A 22,431-nucleotide genomic window follows, 5' to 3' on the forward strand; every position below is an offset into this window, starting at 1 on the left:
CCCAGAATTAAAATTTTAGATGGGTGAGAAAAACTAATATAAATCAAGCTTTACTAGATTGTTTGATTGTCTTGCATAACCTCTGCGTGAACATACCTAACTTTTGAGGGTATTATCCTGTGTCTCACCATTAGTTTAAAAGTTGTAGCCTCATTCTTGGAAAGTTTGTTTTTCATTTGTGGTAAATTTAGTAACTCTTTGTACCTAATCTTTAAACATAAATGATTATTTAATATCTCCATTGACAGAGAGAGAGAGAGAGAGAGAGGGAGGGAGGATGTGTCTGTGTGTGTGTGCGCGCATGTGTGTGTGTGTGTTATAAGAACCAGTCATAGGGTTCTTTCTGTTGTGTTTTATTTTTTGTTCAGATTTTTTGGAACCATCATCCCGCATCCCACTGACATAGCTATTCCTCTCCGGAAGTTTTTTTTCCCCCTGGAGCAACATCATTTATATTCCTACTTGAGCATTTTGATATCTTGTTTGAGGGACCTAAAAGTAGAGCTTCTAGTGAAATGAATGAGCTGCAGCTTGTTTCCTGACAGATCTCTCCACTCATAGGTTCAAGGCCTCTAGCTTTCTTTCTTTTTTAAAAAAATAAATAAATAAATTTATTTATTTTGGCTGCGTTGAGTCTTCGTTGCTGCACGCGGGCTATCTCTAGTTGTGGCGAATGGGGGCTGCTCTTCCTTGCGCTGTGCGTGCTTCTCATTGCAGTGGCCTCTCTTGTTGCAGAGCACGGGCTCTAGGCGCGTGGGCTTCAGTAGTTGTGGTGCACGGGCTTAGTTGCTCTGAGGCATGTGGGATCTTCCCGGACCAGGGCTCGAACCTGTGTCCCCTGCTATTGGCAGGCAGATTTTTAACCACTGTGCCGTCAGGGAAGTCCTCCTCTAGCTTTCTTGATCTCATTTGATCTTCATCATTGTAGTGCTGATAGTAAATCACACAGTGGTCACACTTTACTTGGATATATTTCCTTGTATCCTTTACTTGTCATATCAGGATCATGAAAATCCCGCTGCTCATTAACTTTGTAGATTTAAATAGGACCCCTTGCAAAGCGCATTGAATAAGCATCAAAAAGCATAACGTGCTCTGTGTGTGAAGGCATCAATCATCTGTCTGTTGCACCCACTCCTGTCATTTTAGCCCTTTCTGCTCTCAGAATTCCGAAAGGGTGGAAAACCGAAAGAGACAGATGAAACGGTTGATTTGTTTAGTTGCAAAATGCAGCTGGGACAGGTAATTGAACAGTCCTGCTCCCACAGAGAAACCTGCAGCCACGTAACGTGACGTCTCAGAAACCCAGCTGTACTCAGATTTAGATGCAGAATGAATATTAGGTAGGCGTCTTTTAGATTGACAGATTCTGTAAACATCATTTCTGGTTTATTTGTTCAGTGTGATGGAAGATGGGGCACGTGTGTTCTGTTCATGGCGCACATTTCTAGGGAGCATGTGGTGTTTATAGATGTCGGGGGGAATAGCCTAGAAGGGCACAGTCCTGTATCTGGTGGGCAAGGGATTCCATGGGTGAGCCTCTGTGGCTCTTCAGTGCTCCAACCTGTTCCTGACATCAGCTGCTCCATAGATGTGGGGAATAGAGCAGGATTGATTAGTAAGGGGCTGGCAGGGGAGACTGGAATCAGTTCCCTCCTTAATCCTTTTATTTTTTTATGAGGGCATGCTATTATATAAGTAGCAAATTGTGTGTACAGCAATGTCTTTTAATTTGGGCACTTATTTCTATGCAGAAATTGCTACCACCATCTACTCAGTTGCTCAAACCAAAAATTTTGCAATTACCTTTTTCACTAACCTCCCACAAGCAGTCCCCAAGCAGGCTCTTTGTAGGGCTGACTTTTTTTTTTTTTTTTTTTTTCATCTTTGTTCACCTTTATATCAGTTGAGATGAACTTCTTCCCCTTAATTAAAAAAAAATTTTTTTTTTTAAGTATTTGTTTATTTATTTATTTATGGCTGTGTTGGGTCCTCGTTTCTGTGCGAGGGCATTCTCCAGCTGTGGCAAGCGGGGGCCCCTCTTCATCGCGGTGCACGGGCCTCTCACTATCGCGGCCTCTCTTGTTGCGGAGCACAGGCTCCAGACGCGCAGGCTCAGTAATTGTGGCTCACGGGCCCAGTTGCTCCGCGGCATGTGGGGTCCTCCCAGACCAGGGCTCGAACCCGTGTCCCCTGCACCAGCAGGCAGACTCTCAACCACTGCGCCACCAGGGAAGCCCCAAAATTTTTTTTTATTATTATTATTTTTCATATGCTTATTTTCCATCTGCATATCTTTTTTTTTAAACATCTTTATTGGAGTATAATTGCTTTACAATGGTGTGTTAGTTTCTGCTTTATAACAAAGTGAATCAGTTATACATATACATATATCCCCATATCTCTTCCCTCTTGCGTCTCCCTCCCTCCCACCCTCCCTATCCCACCCCTCTAGGTGGTCACAAAGCACCGAGCTGATCTCCCTGTGCTATGCGGCTGCTTCCCACTAGCTATCTATTTTACATTTGGTAGTGTATATATATGTCCATGCCACTCTCTCACTTTGTCCCAGCTTACCCTTCCCCCTCCCCGTGTCCTCAAGTCCATTAGGTCTGCGTCTTTATTCCCGTCTTGCCCCTAGGTTCTTCATGACCATTTATTTTTCTTTTATATTCCATATATATGTGTTCTCACCTTAAATGTCCCCATCTCTGTGAAAACTACTCTGACCAGCTTTTCAAACAGCCTCCACAGTTGTGTCTGATGTCCTGACCCTGATTAGCTCCTTCATAGCACTTATCACAGTTGGTAACTTGGGGTTTATCTTTCACTTGTTTGTTGTTGCATTGTTTATTGGCTTACTTGTTTTGCTTGTCTCTGCTCGCTCTCTTGCTTGTTTATATTGTCTGTCTTCCATCCTAGATGTTAGTTCCAGAGGGTAGAAACTGTTTCTTTTGTTCATCCTGTAATTCCAGCCCAAAGCTCAAATCCTTGCACACAGTTTACACTCTATAAATATATGCTGGATATCATGTCCAAACTAGATTGTAGATCAGTGATATGCTGGGAAATGTCTAGCCCTCAAAAAAAAAAAAAGGCAACCCTGATTTGTAGCATTTACCAATACCTGTGGTATAAATAGTTCCACCGTGGCAGATTTCAAGCAACCAAAATGACAGCAATGAACACTGAGTTAGGTAACGATTCACAGTAGCACTTCATTGATGCAGGTTTCTCCATGGGAGCAGGAGCATTGTTACCTGACCTACCTGCATTTAGCGCTAGACAAATCAACCATTTCATCTGTCTCTTTCAGTTGTTCATCCCTTTGGTATTCTCTAAATTCTTAGATAGAGAGTGCTTCCACCATACATGTATAACAGATAGAAGTCACTTCAAGAACATAGATAAAATGTGGTCAAAATAATTAGGAAGTGATGGATTTTGAGTACTTAACTACATTTATTTTTAATATTATTTATTTAATTGTAATCTTATAATTTCATATTTAATAATGGCTGTCATTAACAACTGGCTTGCAGAATTCCTGAAAATTGAAAAATCCGCTCTCGCAAGCATACTTTAGCACAGCACTGGGGATGACCTACAGGTGGACCCACTGACCACTCCCTGCCCCAGTGTTTGGCTCATAAACAAAGGAAGGAAGAGAGTTGGAAGAGATGGATGGGTAAAGTGTTATTACAGAAACATTTCTCAGAGTTTTTGTTCACCTTTTAGTGCTAAAGAAACTGACCCTAATGTCTCCTAGCTTGATGTACAGGATTTGGTACAGTGACTAAACAGAATGAGGTGGCAGCAGTGAGAAATAGAGAGATCACAGAGAGGGAACAAGAGTAAAAGCTGTCTTACCCTCGCATTGCTAGAATATCTTATTGCCAGAGATGGCTGTAGATCCTGAAGTGCTTGGTGGTCAAGAGCACTTAATTTTCAGAAAATTAGCCCAAGGCCAGGAATCCCTCCTGCCTGTTTTAAGCCATTGAGGGCTTAGTCAGCTGGACGCCTTGCCACTTCACATTTGCCTGTTTGTCTGTAGTGGGATGGAAATGAGCCCCAGGTGGTGTCTGAAGCAAGGCCTGTGGAACTCTGAGGACTCAGAGCAGATGACTAAGGGGAGGTGACAAGGATAAGTGATCACAGAGGAAAGGAAATAGGGAAAGAGCCATGTTGTGGATGCATTGCCACCTTGTGTAGGGTTTTCTCCTTAGCAAATATACAGTTAGAGATGGGCCTGGTATTTTGGATAAACAGACTATTGTAGTACCATTTACCACGTTTGAGTTTATATATCCACAATGAGAAATCATTAGTTCCAATTTTGAAAGTCAGGGGAATGGAGTTTGGTGAATGCCTTTGACCTTTAGAGCCAACAACACTAAGACACTCATCTTTTTACCTTGACATTGGCTGGAATTTCTTAATGCTTGGCTCATATCTGAACCCATATGAATCCTTCTAAGTCAACAGAACCAATCCTAGAGTGGAATAATGATTGCCTTCCTTATTACACACCCGTACCTCCCCCAAATCAGAAATTGTTCTCTCTTAAGCTGGTGAGATGGAAAAAGACATCTTGAAAGAGGTACCATCTTTCATGGATTAGTTCAGATAACATGTAATGAGCCCATGTTCAGATGCCCGGTACTATTCTAGGGCCTGAGGTTATAGAGAGAAAAGATACCCTCAAGCAGTGGGGGGGCAGTTAAGAAAATAGGAATTTTTTTTTTTACATACATATATAATATATTTATTCTTTTTCAGATTCTTTTCCATTATTGGTTATTACAAGATATTGAATGTAGGTCCCTGTGCTATACAGTAGGTCCTTGTTGTTTATCTATTTTATATATAGTAGTTTGTATCTGCTATACAAACTAAATCCCAAAGTCCTAATTTATCCCCCTTTTCCCATTGGTAACCATAAATTTGTTTTCTATGTCTATGAGTCTATTTCTAAGGAAAATAGGAATTTTAAAAGCAGTGTATTGTGAGCTGTGATGGAGATGTGTACAGGGTGATCTTGGACCCCAGATGGAAGCAGATTAGCTCAGATATCAGGAAGGGCTTCCTGGAAGTGATACTGCTTTAGTATTGAAGTGTGAGTGGAACTTAGGTAACATAAAGGAGCTAGATGTCCTGAGGGATGGAAAGCCCTGCAGAAAAGTGAAACACAGAATACATACTGGGAACTATAGGAAGTTTGGAGCTTAGAACTGGAGACTTTGTACGTCTGTCTCTCCATTCCCAAGGAATCTGAGAGGACAAGAGTGAGAACAAGATGACAAATGACTTCATGTTTTACTTGAGGCTAGTTTTCCCCTTATTGTCTCTTTTGGGATTTTGGTGATCTGATTCCGGGGATGGGGCTTCTGTGTCAAAAAAAATACTTGATAGAGGATTAACAGCCAGATGTGTCCTTGTCGTGTTTATATTACTGTTCTGTGTTTTGTTGCAGCTGCTGCCCATTCACACTCTGAGGCTCGGCATGGAAGTGGATTCCTTTGATGGGCACCATTATATCTCTTCGATTGCTCCAGGTGGTCCTCTTGATACACTGAACCTCCTACAGCCAGAAGATGAGCTTCTTGAGGTAAAATTTTTGAGGGGAAAAAGACACAGGGCAGGAATTTTTAAGTTGTAGGAGAGTGTGTTCTCACCAGAAATCCACAGAGTTACATCATCAATACCAATGTAATGTGAGCTACTTAGATTGAAAAATAATTGGTAACTGTACTTAACAAAATTGTGTTGTGTACTTGAAAGTTGCTGAAAGAGTAGATCTTAAGTGTTCTTACCACACACATACACAGAAACACACACACAAAATATGGTAACTATGTGAGGTGATAGATGTGTTAACTAACCTCATTGTGGTAATGATTTCACAATATATATATCAAATCATTACATTGTACACCTTAAACTTTTACATGTTATATGTCAATTATATTTCAATAAAGCTGGGAAAAATAAAATAAAGGTGAAGAAAAATACTAACAACTTATGTAATGATAAGTGAAGTAGATAACATACTTTCAGTTCATTTTCCCCGTCTTTTGGGACTCCTGAGATGTCCTTTTGAGTGCTTATTTAAATGATTAACTAAGGAAGAAGCTAATGTCCTGTTTTAGTTTGATAGCATAATTAGTATTTTTTTTTTCAAAATTCTTTTTAAGAATCTAACCCCTGACCCTTGTTTGGAACATGTAGTCACATTTATTTGCAGGTTTTGTTGATTATTTCTAATAAGGATTAGAGCTGGATAACCTCAGGCTTATGTGTTACTGACTAGCTTTCAGATTGTCTCCTTGGGACTCCCTCCCCGCCATGATGGCAGCCTCTACTGGGCTCATTCAGGCTTCTCAGCCTCTCTTCAGTCAGAGCAATTCTAGAGCACTTCTGCTGTGACATGACTGCCTTGAGAGATTTTGTTCGATTGGAAAGTTCTATAGCCAACACAGCAGACAAACCAAGCAACGACCCTTAATTTTACAGATAAGAAAACAAGGCATTGATTTCCCCTAACTTTATACACTGGTAGAGTGATGACCTTAGTTCATGTTTTCTAACTCCCATTTCACTGGTTTTTCAATATATCACACTACTTTCTAAGCTTCTTAAAAAAGATAGGGGGAATGGTCAAACTTTGAGAAGGCCGTGTAGAAGAGGGTTCTCCCAAGTGTTAGATCCACAGGAAGTCCTAGGTTGAGTTTAATAGAGTCAACCTAGTTGCTTTAGCCAAGATTAGAATCCCATGGACCTTGAAGTAGAGATTTCTCTCTAAAATTTATATTTGCTTAAAGTGGGATGGCAAGAATAGCAAATAGGTTTCTTGCTGGGCTTTTTTAAGTAGTGTTCAGTCACCTGGAGGGGTATGTTGAGAACTCCGAGTTGAATTTTGAGGTCGGAGAGAAAAGTGCTGTGACTATTGGCAAATTTTATCATAAGCATGGGAGGCCAGGTCCTGTTTTAAGATGTAGTAAATGGCTTATTTTTAGAGGTGTTCAAGGAATGATATTGGGATGCTTATTGTGGATTAATGCCCTAGACTTTACTCTGTCGCTTATGAGTTTTTTGGTGCTGAATCATGTCTTTCTCTTCTGATTTGCAGAGTATATGACATAACTTTGTGGTGTCACACATGATAATATGCAGATTGGAGACCATTTGGAAAACATTGCCATAATATGTAGTTATTAGGTATTGAGAAATGAGATATATTTATTTGAGAGATATGGAAATATGAGTAAAAACCAGTTTAGTTTACTTTTTTGTGGTAAATAAACATAACATAAACTGTATCATTTAAAGCATTTTTAGTCTACAGCTAAAATGTAGCTGTAGACTAAAGTATCAGTAGCATTAAGTATAATTCACTACTAGTACCTGGTAGGTGATAAAGAAATGTTGGCTGGATCTGAGTAGAGCAAGTGTAGGTGATCTCAGCCATCAACTGAGTCCTTTGTGCCTTAGCCGAGATTGGAATTCCATGGGCCTTCTCCCTTGTAATAGAATGTGATGTAATGAGGTAGCATGAAGACTGGTTGAATTCATAAGTATAGATTTCTAGTGAAAGAACTTGGGATAGGGAAAGAAGCACAGGTTTGCAAGTCAGAGAGCTGCTTTTGGTTCTGAGTTTGCCACAGCTGAACCGTATGTCCTAGCATGTCACTTTTTTTGAGAATCATTTTCTTCATCAATAAATGCCTACTTCACTCTATGTTTGTGAGGATCTAATGGACTATTGTCCATGTAAAGATAATGCTTTATACATTATCTCACTGTGAGATACTGGCAACATGACCACCGTGAAAAGACATAAGCAGCCTTTATAGGATAGGATTGAATGGGGATTGAATGAAGTAGTGGGACAATACTTGTCCAGTATTATGTACTCTGCAGATGAATACATGTGTACATGTTTTCTAGTCTCTAGAATAATTGAGACTTGACAGTACTTAAGAGGTTTGAAGAGTCTAGAAAAATATTGTGAACTCTAAAATAAAAATTGGCTTCTTCCAGCTGCATAGCACAGGGAGATCAGCTTGGTGCTTTGTGACCATCTAGAGGGGTGGCATAGGGAGGGAGGGAGGGAGACACAAGAGGGAGGGTATCTGGGGATATATGTATATGTATAGCTGGTTCACTTTGTTCTACAGCAGAAACTAACACAACAATGTAAAGCAATTATATTCCAATAAAGATGTTAAAAAAAAAATCGGCTGCTTCTGAGCAACTGAATACAGAAATTAAAAAGTCTCTGTAAAGTTAGCCAAATAAACTCCTGAACTGTACGTGTGTTTGTGTGTGTGTCTGTCTGTCTGTCTAATGTACTCCTTAGAGCTTAAAACTAGGAACACAAATATGCTTCAGGGTTAGAACACTGTGCCAAGTCTCAGCCCAGAGCAGCTATTTACAGCAGCCATAAATCCCCTTAGATAGGAGTTGCTAATGGGAAATGTGACCAATCCCTTCAGCCATATAGAGTGGTGAGGAGGACTACCAGGCATTGCTATAATAATTGGAGACAATTCAAATGAATAAATAATGAGCTAAATAAATATTTAAATGTACACCAAGATAAAAACCTGAAAAGTGATTTTCAAATTTGTTGAAGTAATGTGAAACACAAGCTAAAATATTTGTGCATGAGTAGCATTCCTCCTTTGATTGTATCTATCCGCTTGCTTTATTTTCAGTATGTTACTCGCCATTTGGTTGATTTTAGAACTTTCTGTGCTTATGGCACTGGTTGGCACCATGGACATGGTGTGACCAGTGGCAAGTACCTCCCTCCCCATTTTTGTGTGAAGATTGACTTGCAGTTCTTCCAGGAAAAACCTTTCATGTGCTGCTGAACTTGCTATCCTCTGGACCCCTTCCTCAGTCATAAAGTCCTGGGAGACAATGTTTACTTTTTAGGACTAGCTCCCTGAAACACATGTGGGCCTCTTTACTATGTGGTGATTTCTTTGTAAATAATTAAAAGACAGGGAGATTATGTCTGGTCTGATGGCTAAGTGCTGGGTATGTTACAGGTGAGAGTGGTTCCAAGGGATGAATGACTCTGGGCTCAGACCACCGTTGATGGGATGCTTCCAAAAACCCACTGTGCTCTTATTCTCTGAGCAATTTTGACAGATTTAGTGGAAAGGTTCCTCCCAGGAAAGTCAACCCTGCCAGTTATCTGGGCATTAGCACTGCACCTGTCAGAAATTAAGGCCAGACCAGAAATACTTTTAAAACTAATAGTGCTGCTGAACCCTGCCAGGAAGGTAGGAGTCAGATGTGAAAAGATTATATGTTGCCTGGATTGTGTTTATGCCTCAGCTTTTTGGGAGTGGCAGACAGATGAGCGAGTTCCTTGAGCTAAAGTCATATATATGAAAAATTAGAATAGACTTATGTTTCTAAATCATCTTTGGTGCAAAGAATTGTTACTATGCACTATATATAATATGAAATTTAGATAATCTTTTGGTGATAAGCATTAATCATTAATAAGGAATAGTTGATTATCTTTTTGTTCTTCTAAACATGTGGGACCCTTGTATAAAACAATTTGAAAATCTGACACACTTCTTACCCTTGATGGCTGTGTCAGCAGAGTACGTAAGAATGGATCTGAGGCAAAGTTATGTGTATTTCTTTTCTACAGAGGTGATTTTTCTAGGATGGTATTAAGAGTTTATGGATGTGAAAGAAAATTGTGAACTGATGCTAAATTTTGACAGCCAAGTATCCTAGATTTTGTTACCTACACATTGTAAGTTGAGCAGTTTTTAACAGTCTTAAAAATGTGTTAGTATCTCTATTGATATGCTTACAAAATGAAAAAGCAAAAGGAAGCGGTCTTAAGAAGGCTATCATTGGTATGTAGTGTGTTTAAGGAGAGATGGGGAGTAGATGAGAGAATACAACATTGTAGTATAGAAAGGAGAAAGCAGGGAGGTGTGAAAAATTAGGCAAATCACATACCCAGTAATAGTTGTACTCTGAGCACATTTTATACTTTATTCCCCCAAGTTCAGTAAAACTTTAGCCTTAATTTTTATAAATTTTAGGGATTTCTGTTTTTTTGTACTACTAAAATGATTAAATTTAGGCCGTTTGTTTACAGGGAAAATAAAACGATTATCCTGTTTTCACTTTGATAGATTGACGTAAGAAAGAGATTTTTGTTTTGTTTCATTTGGGGCCTCCTCAATTCTGACTTATCCCTTATCTTTCTAGGTCAATGGCGTGCAGCTCTATGGGAAATCTCGCCGAGAAGCAGTCTCCTTTCTTAAAGAAGTGCCGCCCCCTTTCACCTTGGTTTGCTGTCGACGGTTGTTTGATGATGAAGCCTCTGTAGATGAACCAAGGACCACTGACACCTCTCTTCCTGAAATGGAGGTACTAAATGAATACTCGCACTGTGGTTCCCATAGGCATGCCCCTTCATCAAGGATGTCCCGAGAGTGTATTGTGATATGAAGGGGGAGGGGAAAACCTTCCTCTTTTGTTTGACAACAGTAGCTCTCAAAGGCAGCAATGCATAGCTTTTCAAATTGTTACTTTTCTTTAATGTCATGAAACTTTACTCTTATTTTTGGTAACTTGAAAAGTTGGTAACATTAATGTGCATGCACTTTGATTTTAGAAAACCTTTTTTTAGTAATTACCTGAGCTCGTTACTTTTGGCTCCCAGTTCAACTCAGTTCATCTTAACAAGTTTAAGATGTTGGTAAGTATTGAATATCTAATGGACTTCCCTTTTTCAGAGCTTTAAAAACACGAAGATCTATGACCAATTCTGAAATGAGTCTAAAAATTGCTGTAAAAGCCTTCAGAAGGTCAGAGAATAACACTTTCTGTGCCCCTGGTAGTCTTTTTTTTTTTTTTTTTTTTAAGAACATTGTAATTATGAAAACAGTTTTAAGCACATGCTTTTCCAAATTATGTTTTTGTAACTTTTATGTCACTTTTCCCCTTTCCAGACTCTTTTAGATTATAATTCCATTAACACCAGTTTTGATCCACAGGGCCTTCCCTTTTACCTGCCTATGGTCTGATTTTCAAGATACATAGACCCTAATGATTTGAATGATTGAGCAAATAACTTGACTTTCTGTTGATCTTCTTCCTCTGAAAAACGAAGATACTTATTGTACTTACCTCCTCTGTGGTGAGAGAAGGAAATGAAATAATGTGTGCAAAGTTCTTAGCACAATGCCTTGCATAAGGACAGTGCTCAGTAAAAATTAGCTATGGCTGTTCTCAACTTCTCCTGTCCACCTGTCCTTTTTTGTGATTTCCTAAAATACAAGAGTGTAGCACTGTCCTGTAGTCACAGATACTTCAGTGTATATTAAGTTTGTTTTTTCAAGAAGACTGTCAGCTCCTGTGGGCAGAGGCCAAATCTTAGAATTATTTTGTATCTCTTGGTGTTTTTATTCTTTACTGCACATATACGAGGTGCTTGGTAAATTATTGATTGTTGATTGATAATTTTTTTTAATACTTATCTTTGGTAAACATATTTCAAGGAAGGGACTCAAATGCCACACTTTTATGATTCTTGCAATCTTTACTAAAATTAAATGTGGGTGATAGCTTACCTCTATTGATAAAAATGCCGTTAATCTAATCTTACAGGGTGTGTAAATCACCAACTCCGTTTGCTGACTCTGTGCTCCCATCTGTCATACTTTACCACAATGGGTAAACAACAGCTTTGAATTATGCTCAATGTCATCCTTGCTGCCCATTAGTTGATTGCTTTCTATTCTGTAAATACAGGAGTTATGCAGAATTGATTGTATCAAAGTGATATATTTCTGGTTGGAGTATAATATCTTATATATGTTGGATGCCTTGAAATTTCTATAAACTTGGGTTTTAAAATTATATGTGGTTTCTTAAAATCCTGGCTCTCTTTTCTGTCTCTCTTTTTCATTTATCTCAATACGATCTTAGGTTCTTAAACCCTGTATTGTTAAGCAGCTCAGACAAAATTCTAATGCTTATTAATCAGTAAAGGTATTAAATGCCTCAGTAAAACATCAATCGTATTGTATTACCATTGTAACTTTACTTTTTATTGGAAAGTATAAGTGTTTTCTTTTTAAATCTATCAGTTCCTCACATCAGACTGATATAAACAGATGTTTATTGATCCAGAACATTCCCACTAATTTCAAGTTCTGTAATTCAAGAACCAAGAAATCGTTCCCATGTTTAGATTTAATCCACCATGTCCTGCAGGGACAGTTTGAGATCTGGTCCAGCCCTAATTTTAAGATGTTTTTGTATTAGCTATGGTGCCTTACTCTTCCATAATAGAGGGGTCCCTCTGCCTGCCACATCTGCCAGCTTTGATTCTGTTAAATGGATTTTCTTACACAGGTCACTCAAAATTATATTCATAGGAAGTACATCATTTTATTTTATTTACTTCCATTTTATTTACTAAGATCATTCAAAGTTTTTAGAAGTAGACTTCTTAAAGACTATTATTTAGTCTATAGCTTTATTTAAAAAGAGTTTCAAGGGAAGGCCACTCAAAGATGGGTGATTGATTCATTATGTATTGAACAAACATTTATGGAGTGCCTACTATAAGCTGCGCACTGTTGCGGGTTGAGGGGATAACCATGGTAAACTCTATGACAGCCCACACCATTCTAGCCTAGAAGCCAGGCATTTTGTTAATTGCTAGGGCCACAAAGAAAAAGAAGATAATTCTTGAGCCTCAGATGGAAGTTCAGAGTATTTGGGGAAGATAAATCACATGAATATAATCCAATTCTATAAATAGTATAAAAGCAGAAGGTTGGAGCCGCTATTCTCCTTCTGCGTAGTTGACTCATTGACCGTTTGTCATTTAGCTTCCTAGAATTCCATGTGGCAGTGACTCTTTTCCCTGAAAGGAGGGAGCTTGGAATAGGGGATGTGCGGGTGTGGAGTCAGGGAAAGCAGCTGAGGATCTGTGTTCTGAGTAGTTGTGTTGACCTCCTTCCTCCAAGATCAGGTTTTCATTATTTCAACTCTGAGTTTTACCTGTTTTTAGACTTAGATGATTCCCAAAGACGTGGATTTTTTTTCACCTTATTTTCCTAGTAAAGTTTTTCTTGAAAACTAGGAGCCAACAGAAGTGGTATCTCTGTGTCCTGTCCTGGCCTCTGTGTTGGTGTCTTTCTCTCTGTCTCTCACTGTAATTATGAATTCAGGTATTGCTACTTAAATATCTTAAAAGCTTTGATTTTGTGTGATGTTTTCATATCTTCTTAAATTGCATATTTTTCCTTTTATGCTTCTACTGGGATGACAGAACTCATTTTAGTATAAGAGGTCAGTGTTAATACTTGGAATGAAACAGACACTTTAACATAAAAAAAAACACAACTATATGAACAACCTTTTTTTAAGTGCTTGAATTTTCATGAAGGTTTTATACTAAAGTATATGTGCCCCAGTGCATGCCCCTTTTAAAAAGATTAAAAAGAAAACCTATGCATGCCAAAGAGTATCCTCATTTTGAGAAGAACCTATGAGATTCCTGATACGTTAATTCTTTTCAAACTTGAAAGGACAGTGTATTGAAGCATTTATGTTCTTTGGTATTTCAGGCTGACCACAATATAGATGTCAATACTGAAGAAGATGATGATGGGGAATTAGCCCTGTGGTCTCCTGAAGTCAAGATTGTTGAACTAGTAAAAGATCATAAAGGCTTGGGATTCAGCATTTTGGATTACCAGGTATAAGAACCTATACAGAGCTTTTTGGAGCAATTAGTTTGTATTAAAGTTATATGAAGTAGTAATTGTTTAAGGCATCCACTGACTTAGGCAAAACTGAATTATTTGATGTATAATGCTACTTTCCAAAGGTGGGGTGTTATAATTTCCATTCCATTCCATTCCATTACAATTGATAGCTCCCTTAGTGAATAAAATGGTAGATGATATAATAAGTGGACATAAGGGAAGCAATAGTTTTATACCCATGGATGCTTTTAGAGACTGGAACTTGATGAATTTTTTTATATGGAGGATTTTTTCCTCCAGCTTTATTGAGATATATTTCACATACCATAAAGTTCACCCATTTAAAGCATACAGTTTGGTTGTTTTTAGTATATTTGGAGTTGTGCAACCATCACCACAGTCTAATTTAAGAACATTTTCATCACTCCAAAAAGAAACCCCATACATATTAGCAGTCATTCCCAATTCTCACTCTCCTCTCCCTTCCCTTCACACGAAGGTTTTTATAGTTTTGCTTACCTATTAATCTCAGTGAGTGTGACTGAGTAGAAATGTTCTTGGTGAAGTTTATATTTATATTTAATATAGAACATATAATATTTATGTATTTATATGTACCCCAATTATAACTATGGTAAAGTGACTGATGCATTTGGTTTGGGGGTGGCAATGTGAAAGGTCACAATAAGACATCTATATGTTATACCAGTTTACCAGTTAAAGTATTTTTAGACCATCTGACTATCATGGGGAATTAAAACTGTTGGCAAGAAATCTCTTCACTTTTAAGATGCATATTTTAATACATTAGTGCTGCCTAAAGACACTGTGGTTTAATAAAGCAAAATGTACTCTATCAAAGCACATAAAATGCCAAGTGATATAAAAATCAATTCTTTTTTTTTTTTTTTAATAAGGCAATCGGGAATAGATTGAAAGAAAAATACTTTGAGCATTATGTAAGAACATTAAATTCCATATTTTGGCAGTGTGCTTTAAGATTACTGAAATAGATTATATCTATTTTATTTTTGCTGGCATATTTCTGTGCCAGATAACCCTCTTCGTTATTGGAAGTTCTCTTTGGAATATTATTGAATTATGAGTTGTTGATTCCAAAAAATGCATATTTTTGGAAATATCTTTTTCAAGAAATATTAATACTGTAAGATTCTGGAAGTTTATATATTGATTACTTATTAGGGCATATAAATATAAAGCAAATGGCACGTATTGATACTTTTTTTTCCTCTCCAGTGTTGCTCTATTACCTAGCACAAGGTAGGTGATTGATAAATTTTTACAGAATGATTGAATAAAGTTTAGGTTAGCCAAAATTAATTGGGACTAAATGAACATATTCAATGGGTTTTTTTGTTAACATGTTGATAATTGGGATTTAGTTTAGAAAATACTTTTCAGATGTTGTTTTAGATATTCAGCTACATTTTCATTATCATTGGAATCTATATGTTTTTGCATTCTTATAAATATATCATAATGATTGCTCTTACCCTCTTAAAAAACATTATCTGCAAGTTTTATATTTTGAATATTGTACATGTTAGAGAAGTGCTTCAAAAATTAAAAAGAAAAATAAAAAGTTCAGTAAAAGATGGAAAGAAAAACTTGATAGTCTTTAACAGTGTAATCCCTGGTTAAGAGAAAAATTCCTTTATCAGTTCTGAGTTTTACACTTAAAAAAAAAAATATATATACATATACACACACACACACACACACACATATATATATATATATATGCATTGTAACATACCTTTGGTTTTTTTTGGATCTTATTTTTATTTGTAAATTTCTAGATGTCCCCCTATCCCATCTTCCTCACAATCACCATTACACATACTGATGTTTATTTCTGCACAAATTATATGAAGTAATTTTGCTGCAAAAGAAGTGTTAGATATTCTTGCTTTTGTGCTTATTGGAGAAATGATAGAAAAAAACTTCATTTTCTAAATGCTACTTTGATTCACATTAAGGGACTCAGCTTATTTATTTCTGCAACTAAACCTTGGAAGAAAAAACATTCAGTCTTAAACTGAATGTTTTTCTTAAGTCAATCTTAAATATACTTATAGTTGTACACAGCACGTTTTCACCATTTGTCAGTGGTATGTAGAACTGTTATCCCCATGACATTTAGATGACGCATAAACACAATTTAAAATTTGGTTTTGGGCAAGTTAATTTATTGGTTATACCATCTCTTGTTGTAATTAGGTAATAAATTCTGAAGTTCAGAAATATTTTTTGCAAGGCCAGATGAAGTTTTAGCAGAAGGCATGAAAGGCCACGTTCCTAGTTATTATTGAATTTGATGCTTCTTGTATGAATTTATTAGGCAGCTGAATAAGGCTGATGCAGAGCTTCACGCTCACCCCCAAGCTTAGAATAGTTTGTATAAGAAGTGCTGTAGAAACATCTTAGCCACAGTGAAAAGATTTTAGTATAGTGGGAGAGTTTCCAGGTTATAAAGGACCTGTATTAGCAGTATTGAAGAGATTGAAAATTTACTTTGGTATTTTAATTTCAGTTAACCACTTTTCTCACTACTGAGTTTTTCTCTAGAAAAATAAGAACTCTGTCAAAAGCCTGACAAAATTATATACAATATATATTTTGTAGGTGCTTTTACAATTTCTTCATCTATAAAATGGGGATAATAATGTTTAGCTCAAAGGATTATTATGGTTTAAGTAAATTTACATGTAAAGAAGTGGGAAATGTTAGATTATTATGGAAATGTATTATTAGTAATAATCTAATTTAGAAAATAAACACAAAGTCTTGATATTGTCCTCAAAGATGGAGCCATACTACAATATGTTTGTGTTCTATCAATTTTTAACTAGTTAGATTAGGAAAATTAATAAGTAGATGCTTTTGTTTAGTGAAGTCTAAATTTAATTGTAAAATTACGTTCTAGAATGCAGCCAACTCTTGATGAGCCATATGTGAATTACCCATTTGTGGATTATTGGCCAGAAATTTGCTTTTTATGTAAATTGAGCCAAGCTTTAGGAAGAGATGAGTGAGAACATAAAGGATCTTGAATTGGCCACGGAACTATGGGATGGCAGTCTGGATAGGGGATTCAGTGATTCACCAGTGATAGAAATTGTGTAGTTGAGGGGCTTCCCTGGTGGCGCAGTGGTTGAGAATCTGCCTGCCAATGCAGGGGACACGGGTTCGAACCCTGGTCTGGGAAGATCCCGCATGCCGCGGAGCAACTGGGCCCGTGAGCCACAATTACTGAGCCTGCGCGTCTGGAGCCTGTGCTCCGCAACAAGAGAGGCCGCGATGGTGAGAGGCCTGCGCACCGCGATGAAGAGTGGTCCCCACTTGCCGCAACTAGAGAAAGCCCTCGCACAGAAACGAAGACTCAACACAGTCATAAATAAATAAATAAATAAAAGAACGTGAATTTCTTAAAAAAAAAAAAAAAAAAAAAGAAATTGTGTAGTTGAGCAGAGAAAATAAGCAGGTCTTTGTACCTGCAGTGAAAGAGCTGAATCTGATATACAGTTCTACAGCTCAGTCATATGGCCAAAGAGGAATGTGTGGCAATTCATTTTCATGAAAGGCATTTTAAATAAATTGGGGCAAAGAAAGAGGAGAAAGCCATAGGGAAGACTTAGTAAATATGATTCAGGTTGTTAGGGTGAAGTGATTGTAGCTTTTTTGGCTGTGATTTGAAAGGAGGTAGGATATTTGTTAGTCTCAACTGTGCCTAGGCATTGCTTCATGTCATGGCTAGTTAAAATCTGGCCCTGTAAGTATACCATATTAGAAGAGTCCTTGGTCACTGTAACGTCATGCCTTATAAGATCATGTCATAGAAAACAGCGATGTGCATAGTTTGTCAAAAGCATGAATATTATAGCTTAATTGTGTACTCTTGTTTCTAAGCAATATAGAACTCTTCAGAAATTTGGTTATAAGTTTTTATAGTATAGTTTTTTGCCAGTTTCTAGGTATGATTACATACTGTGCCCTAGTTATCTTTGTCTTGATTCCCCATTATTTATGTGTAATGTCTTTATTCCTTGGAATATCACTAATGGTCATATTGATACTAATCCTAATATTAATCCAAATAATTAATACAAATCCAATAATAACAGCTAACATATAGTGAGTGTCTGCTGTTTTCTAGGCACTGTTCTAATTACTTAATGTTTTCCTCACAAGAACCATATGAAATATGTATTATCATTATCCTCATTTTAGAAGTGAGGAACCTGAGGCACAGAGAGGTTAAGTAACTCGTCCAAATTCACACAGCTAGTATATGGCAGAAATAGAGTTTGAACTCAAGCAGTCAGCTGCCAGAATCTAGGCTTTTAATCACCACACATACTGCTTCTTTACTTATGAGTGGTATTTCCGTGGGTATTTTATTACCGGGAGTCCCTGTAATAAACTTATTGCAGCAGATCTTCCTGTTTTTTCAGCTTGCAAAACATTTCATATCTTAAAGACAAGCTGCTAGATACTATCTCATTTTCAATGCTTATATGAAAGTTTAGTAAGTATTAAAAATTAATATAGTTTGCTTATATGCACTGTGTAAGAGCTAGTGTTTATTGCTTCAAACAAAAATAATTACAAGTTATTGTCCTAAATTAGTGCAAGTAATTTGTTGTGGGATAATGTTCAGTAATGAAGCAATTATTAGGTAGTCTGAGAGTCTGTAATTTTTAATTTCTACCAAAAAGCTTGAAATAAATTTGTAACACTGTGGATTTTACCTTCATTTGACCTTATAAGTTAAACATCGCAAGTGGATATTTTCTGGTGTTTTGATTTATGTTGAACTTTGAATAACCCCTCATGATTATAATTCACTGAAAATGTTTGACATTAGCCAATTTTTGAACATTAGCCATGATATTGCCATTCTTGATACTTTTGAATTTCAGTGATTTAGCAGGTAAAATTTATTAACCAGTAATTCTCCTCCCTCTGACATCCCATTCCTCAGTTCTCTCCCTTCCCGATATGGGGACTGAACTCAATTTTTGCCAAAGCAGATATTTTTGAAAGGCTTTGGGTTTATCTCAGACACTGAGAGGGATAAAAATAGAAAGCATAATAGCACAGCCATTGAGAGGTGATTCATATATAAATACTCTTAGTAACACTTTAAAAAGCTGTTTGAAAGACCAAAGGCAAAAGATGGCTGATTAAAAATAATAGTGAAAATATTCCTCCCTGTAAAAACTAACAGTGATTAATTTTTCTGAGAAGAAACGGGTTATAAAACTTAAATAGTATAAATATAAAAAATTGCAGTATTGCTGAGTCTTGGATATTTTATGCCTTAGTATTTGTGAGAAGAACCCAGTGTGCAGTTTCTGCCTGACTACTCTGTTAAATGGAATTCTCCTTAAAAGATTTTTAAAAATTATATGAAGGGAGTGTATACATTTCATGCATGTGGTTTAAGTTGGCTTTTTTCTTATCATATGTACAACAGAATGACTTTCTATGCACATTAGAAATATTTTAAAAATAAGTAATATATACATAGGGCATAAAAATTCAAAGGTACGTAATGGTACCCTGTGACGAGTATATTTACTTCTGACCATAATCCCTCATTTTTTATCTCCCAGATAAAAACTCCTGTTTTTCTTGTCTATCCTCCCAGAGATATTTTATACAGACACGATTATATAAGTGGTAGTTTGCTGGTTGTTTATTTTTTAATACATAAATGGAATATGTCATACACGCTTTCAGCATATTGCTTTTTTCCCCTCAATTATATGTTTTTTCATTTTGGTATTTATAGAGCCATCTAACTCTTTTTAATGACTGCATAGTATAGTATTGTTGTTGTACAATAATTTATTTTACCAAGCTCCTGTACCCAGTTGGTGGGTATTTCAAATGAGGCTGTATTGGATATCCTTGTCATACTCTTTTATAAAAAGGTGCGAATAAATCTTGTGATAAATTCCTAGAAGAGGAATTGCTCATCAAAAGAGCATTTATCTTTTAAATTTTGGTACATTTTTACCAAACTGCTTGCACATAAATGTTTGTGAGACTCATGTTTTTAGACCACTTAAAATTGATGCCTTCTTATGTAATTTCCTTGTTTAGATAATTCTCCTGAAAAATAAAGTGTAAGTAAGTGCATAATTCATGGATTTGCTAATGGTTTTCCATGATATAGACAGATTAAGTGATAGCAATATACAACTATCAACTTTGTTTCAACTTTATATTGCCAGTAATTAATTTATTGACCTTTATAGTTAAGAGAGGGCATAAACTATTTATATTCGGACTATGATATTAGTGCCCCAAAATCTATTCCTATTTTTTCCACCAGTTTTAATCTTCTTTATCAGAAGATTGAGTTTAAAAATGGAAGAAATTAAGGACTCTAATTGTGCCACAAGATTTGAGATTCTGGGTGAATTCTACTATCAGTATATAGTCTTTAGTAACTTGTGGAAGCCCAGTATCTTTACGTTCATGCCAACTGATTAGTTTATAGAATCTGGGATATAGAATTTGATAGGTATTGGTATAATTTTAACATGTAGTAGTACCTATATTATTAACATTATTAAGTTGGGTTCAGAATCTAAGACCTACAGGACAGTAATATATTGTAAGTTATTATATAGTTCCATTTTAATGCTCATGGGATCTCATAACATGGCCACCAGTATCTGTTTTTTGGGTTTTTTTCTTTTGTTGCTGTTTTATCTTCTTCTTTTTCTTCTTCTTTTTTGTTTTAAAGGAGCTCTGTTTCCAGTTCATCCGTGTATGATTAAGATATTGGTACTGAGCAAAATGCAGTCAGTCTGCTACTAATGGCAGTATCCTTGTTCTTGGAAATATATTCTGTAGCCTACTGTTGAACAAACCACACAGCTGCATTTAAAGGTCACTTTTGCTTAATGTAACTTGGGACTGATAAAGTCCCAATCTTTGCCCATCCCTGAATCCTATCCACATTTATTTTTATTAACATCAAAGTACTGTAAGCTCCAGTGCCAACTGGGCTGAAGATTTCTTTTCACAGAGGATTTGCTTCCTTTCCCTCTATGGGAAAGTTCTGTATCCTTTAAATCATTTTAAGCTGCTTCATTTGAAAAATAATTCTTAGTAGTGTGTTCATGGAGTGGATTGATTGTGGCTACTGGGGAAATTCTCTCATGGCTTAAAGATTGCTTTTCAAGCCTGCGAAGTGGGTGAATGAAGGGGGCCCACTCCTGGTGTGTGGAGTTTGTAGTGTGCTCAGGATGATGACTGACTTCCAAACACCGCAGTGCAGCAAGACTAAAGGCATCAGGAGACCAGAAGCCACTTAATAAGAGATCAAAGAGGCTGTGTGTATATCAGCTTGAAATCCAGATAGTACAGATCAAAAGCTCGCCTTAGCGAGGCAGCTGCAGGGGGATGAAATTAGCAGGAGGCCTCAAAGATCTTAAGTCAGGCCTGATGTTGAACTTTGAGGGAATTTCATGGCTCCTCTGGAATACGAATTTGGCAAAAAAATCCCATTGTGTCTAATGGGGGAGAGAGAGAATAGAGGGCAAGCAGCAAATGCTTGTCAACTGGATGGTGCTTTCTCCTAGGGTAGCTCTCCTTTTCACAAATGTTTCATAAGGACTGTTTCTGTGTCACACTAGAAGGCATTGCTGAGGAGGAGGAGATTCTGAAAATGATATATTTGTTATATTAACTTTAGTGAGTATTCCAGAGATGGCCAACCGTTTATATTAGTTTATGAAACGACCATGGAGAGCTAAAATATAGGCATAAAGGTGCTCAGGTTTACTGCAATACTGGTACTTCTGTCTCTCCTATGAAATGCTCAAGATATTCCAGGAAGTAAGTGAATGTCCAGCTATGCATCTGTCTCCCATGTAATTAAAAACAGAAAAATAACTTTTTTTTTTTTTTTTTTAAAAAGGATTTGGTCTAAAGAGGAAACAGTCTCCAGAGGTGTTTCATCACCAGTGTTCCTCTATCTTTAGGTGTGGGTGTGTTTTGAAAGTTCCCACTGGATTCTGGTGTCAGCGTTGAGAACCGTACTAGTAAATGAAAGACATAGCCCTTCCTAGAGTATGGCAGAAAGATGGAATCAGATCCACCAGCAGGTGTTGAGAACCTGTTTTCCTAAGGCGTGGTCCTCTGTACTGCTCTGACCTGTCTGTGGGTGTCATTTGGAGCCAGGCGGTGATCCAGAGGAGCCTTGCTTTCCCCAGTGAGGGCCAGGAAGTGGTGTTGCCTCCTTCCGGTACCAAAGGCCTAATTTGTTAATGATGCATGAGAGGAGATTGGCTGCCCGATCTGGACACACCACTTTCTAGGGCTCAGGTTCCCCTTTCAGCTCTTCCCTCTGTGTTTTATTTTAATCAGATATTTTGTTCACCAGTATGGCACTTTGAACATGGAGTCAGCAAGGACCAGGATTTGCCTTCTGGCTATGACACTCTACTAGGACTTTGGACAAGCCTGTTAGTCTTTCTTATATAATAGTCTCTAAAATAGAAATAATATTTTCCTTATAACGTTATAAAGACTAAATAAAAGATGTATATAAATGCCCACACTTTTCTGGGCATAAAATAATGTGTTGCTAGTTACCGAAAAATGATGATGGTGATGGTGA

The 22,431-nt window shown here is 37.0% G+C and overlaps 1 protein-coding gene across 16 annotated transcripts in view; it reads left to right on the top strand.

The window, feature by feature from the left end:
- Positions 1 to 22,431, top strand: part of PATJ (PATJ crumbs cell polarity complex component) — a 343,677-nt gene that overhangs the window by 54,790 nt on the left and 266,456 nt on the right. For all 16 annotated transcript variants that reach the window (XM_057543576.1, XM_057543586.1, XM_057543555.1 and 13 more), the window contains exons 15-17: positions 5,474 to 5,608; positions 10,252 to 10,413; positions 13,629 to 13,760. In XM_057543576.1, the coding sequence (XP_057399559.1) occupies positions 5,474 to 5,608; positions 10,252 to 10,413; positions 13,629 to 13,760 (429 nt within the window). The remainder of the gene's footprint in view (positions 1 to 5,473; positions 5,609 to 10,251; positions 10,414 to 13,628; positions 13,761 to 22,431) is intronic.

This window comes from Balaenoptera acutorostrata, chromosome 1 (genome assembly GCF_949987535.1).
Source record: "Balaenoptera acutorostrata chromosome 1, mBalAcu1.1, whole genome shotgun sequence".
Taxonomy (NCBI): domain Eukaryota; kingdom Metazoa; phylum Chordata; class Mammalia; order Artiodactyla; family Balaenopteridae; genus Balaenoptera; species Balaenoptera acutorostrata.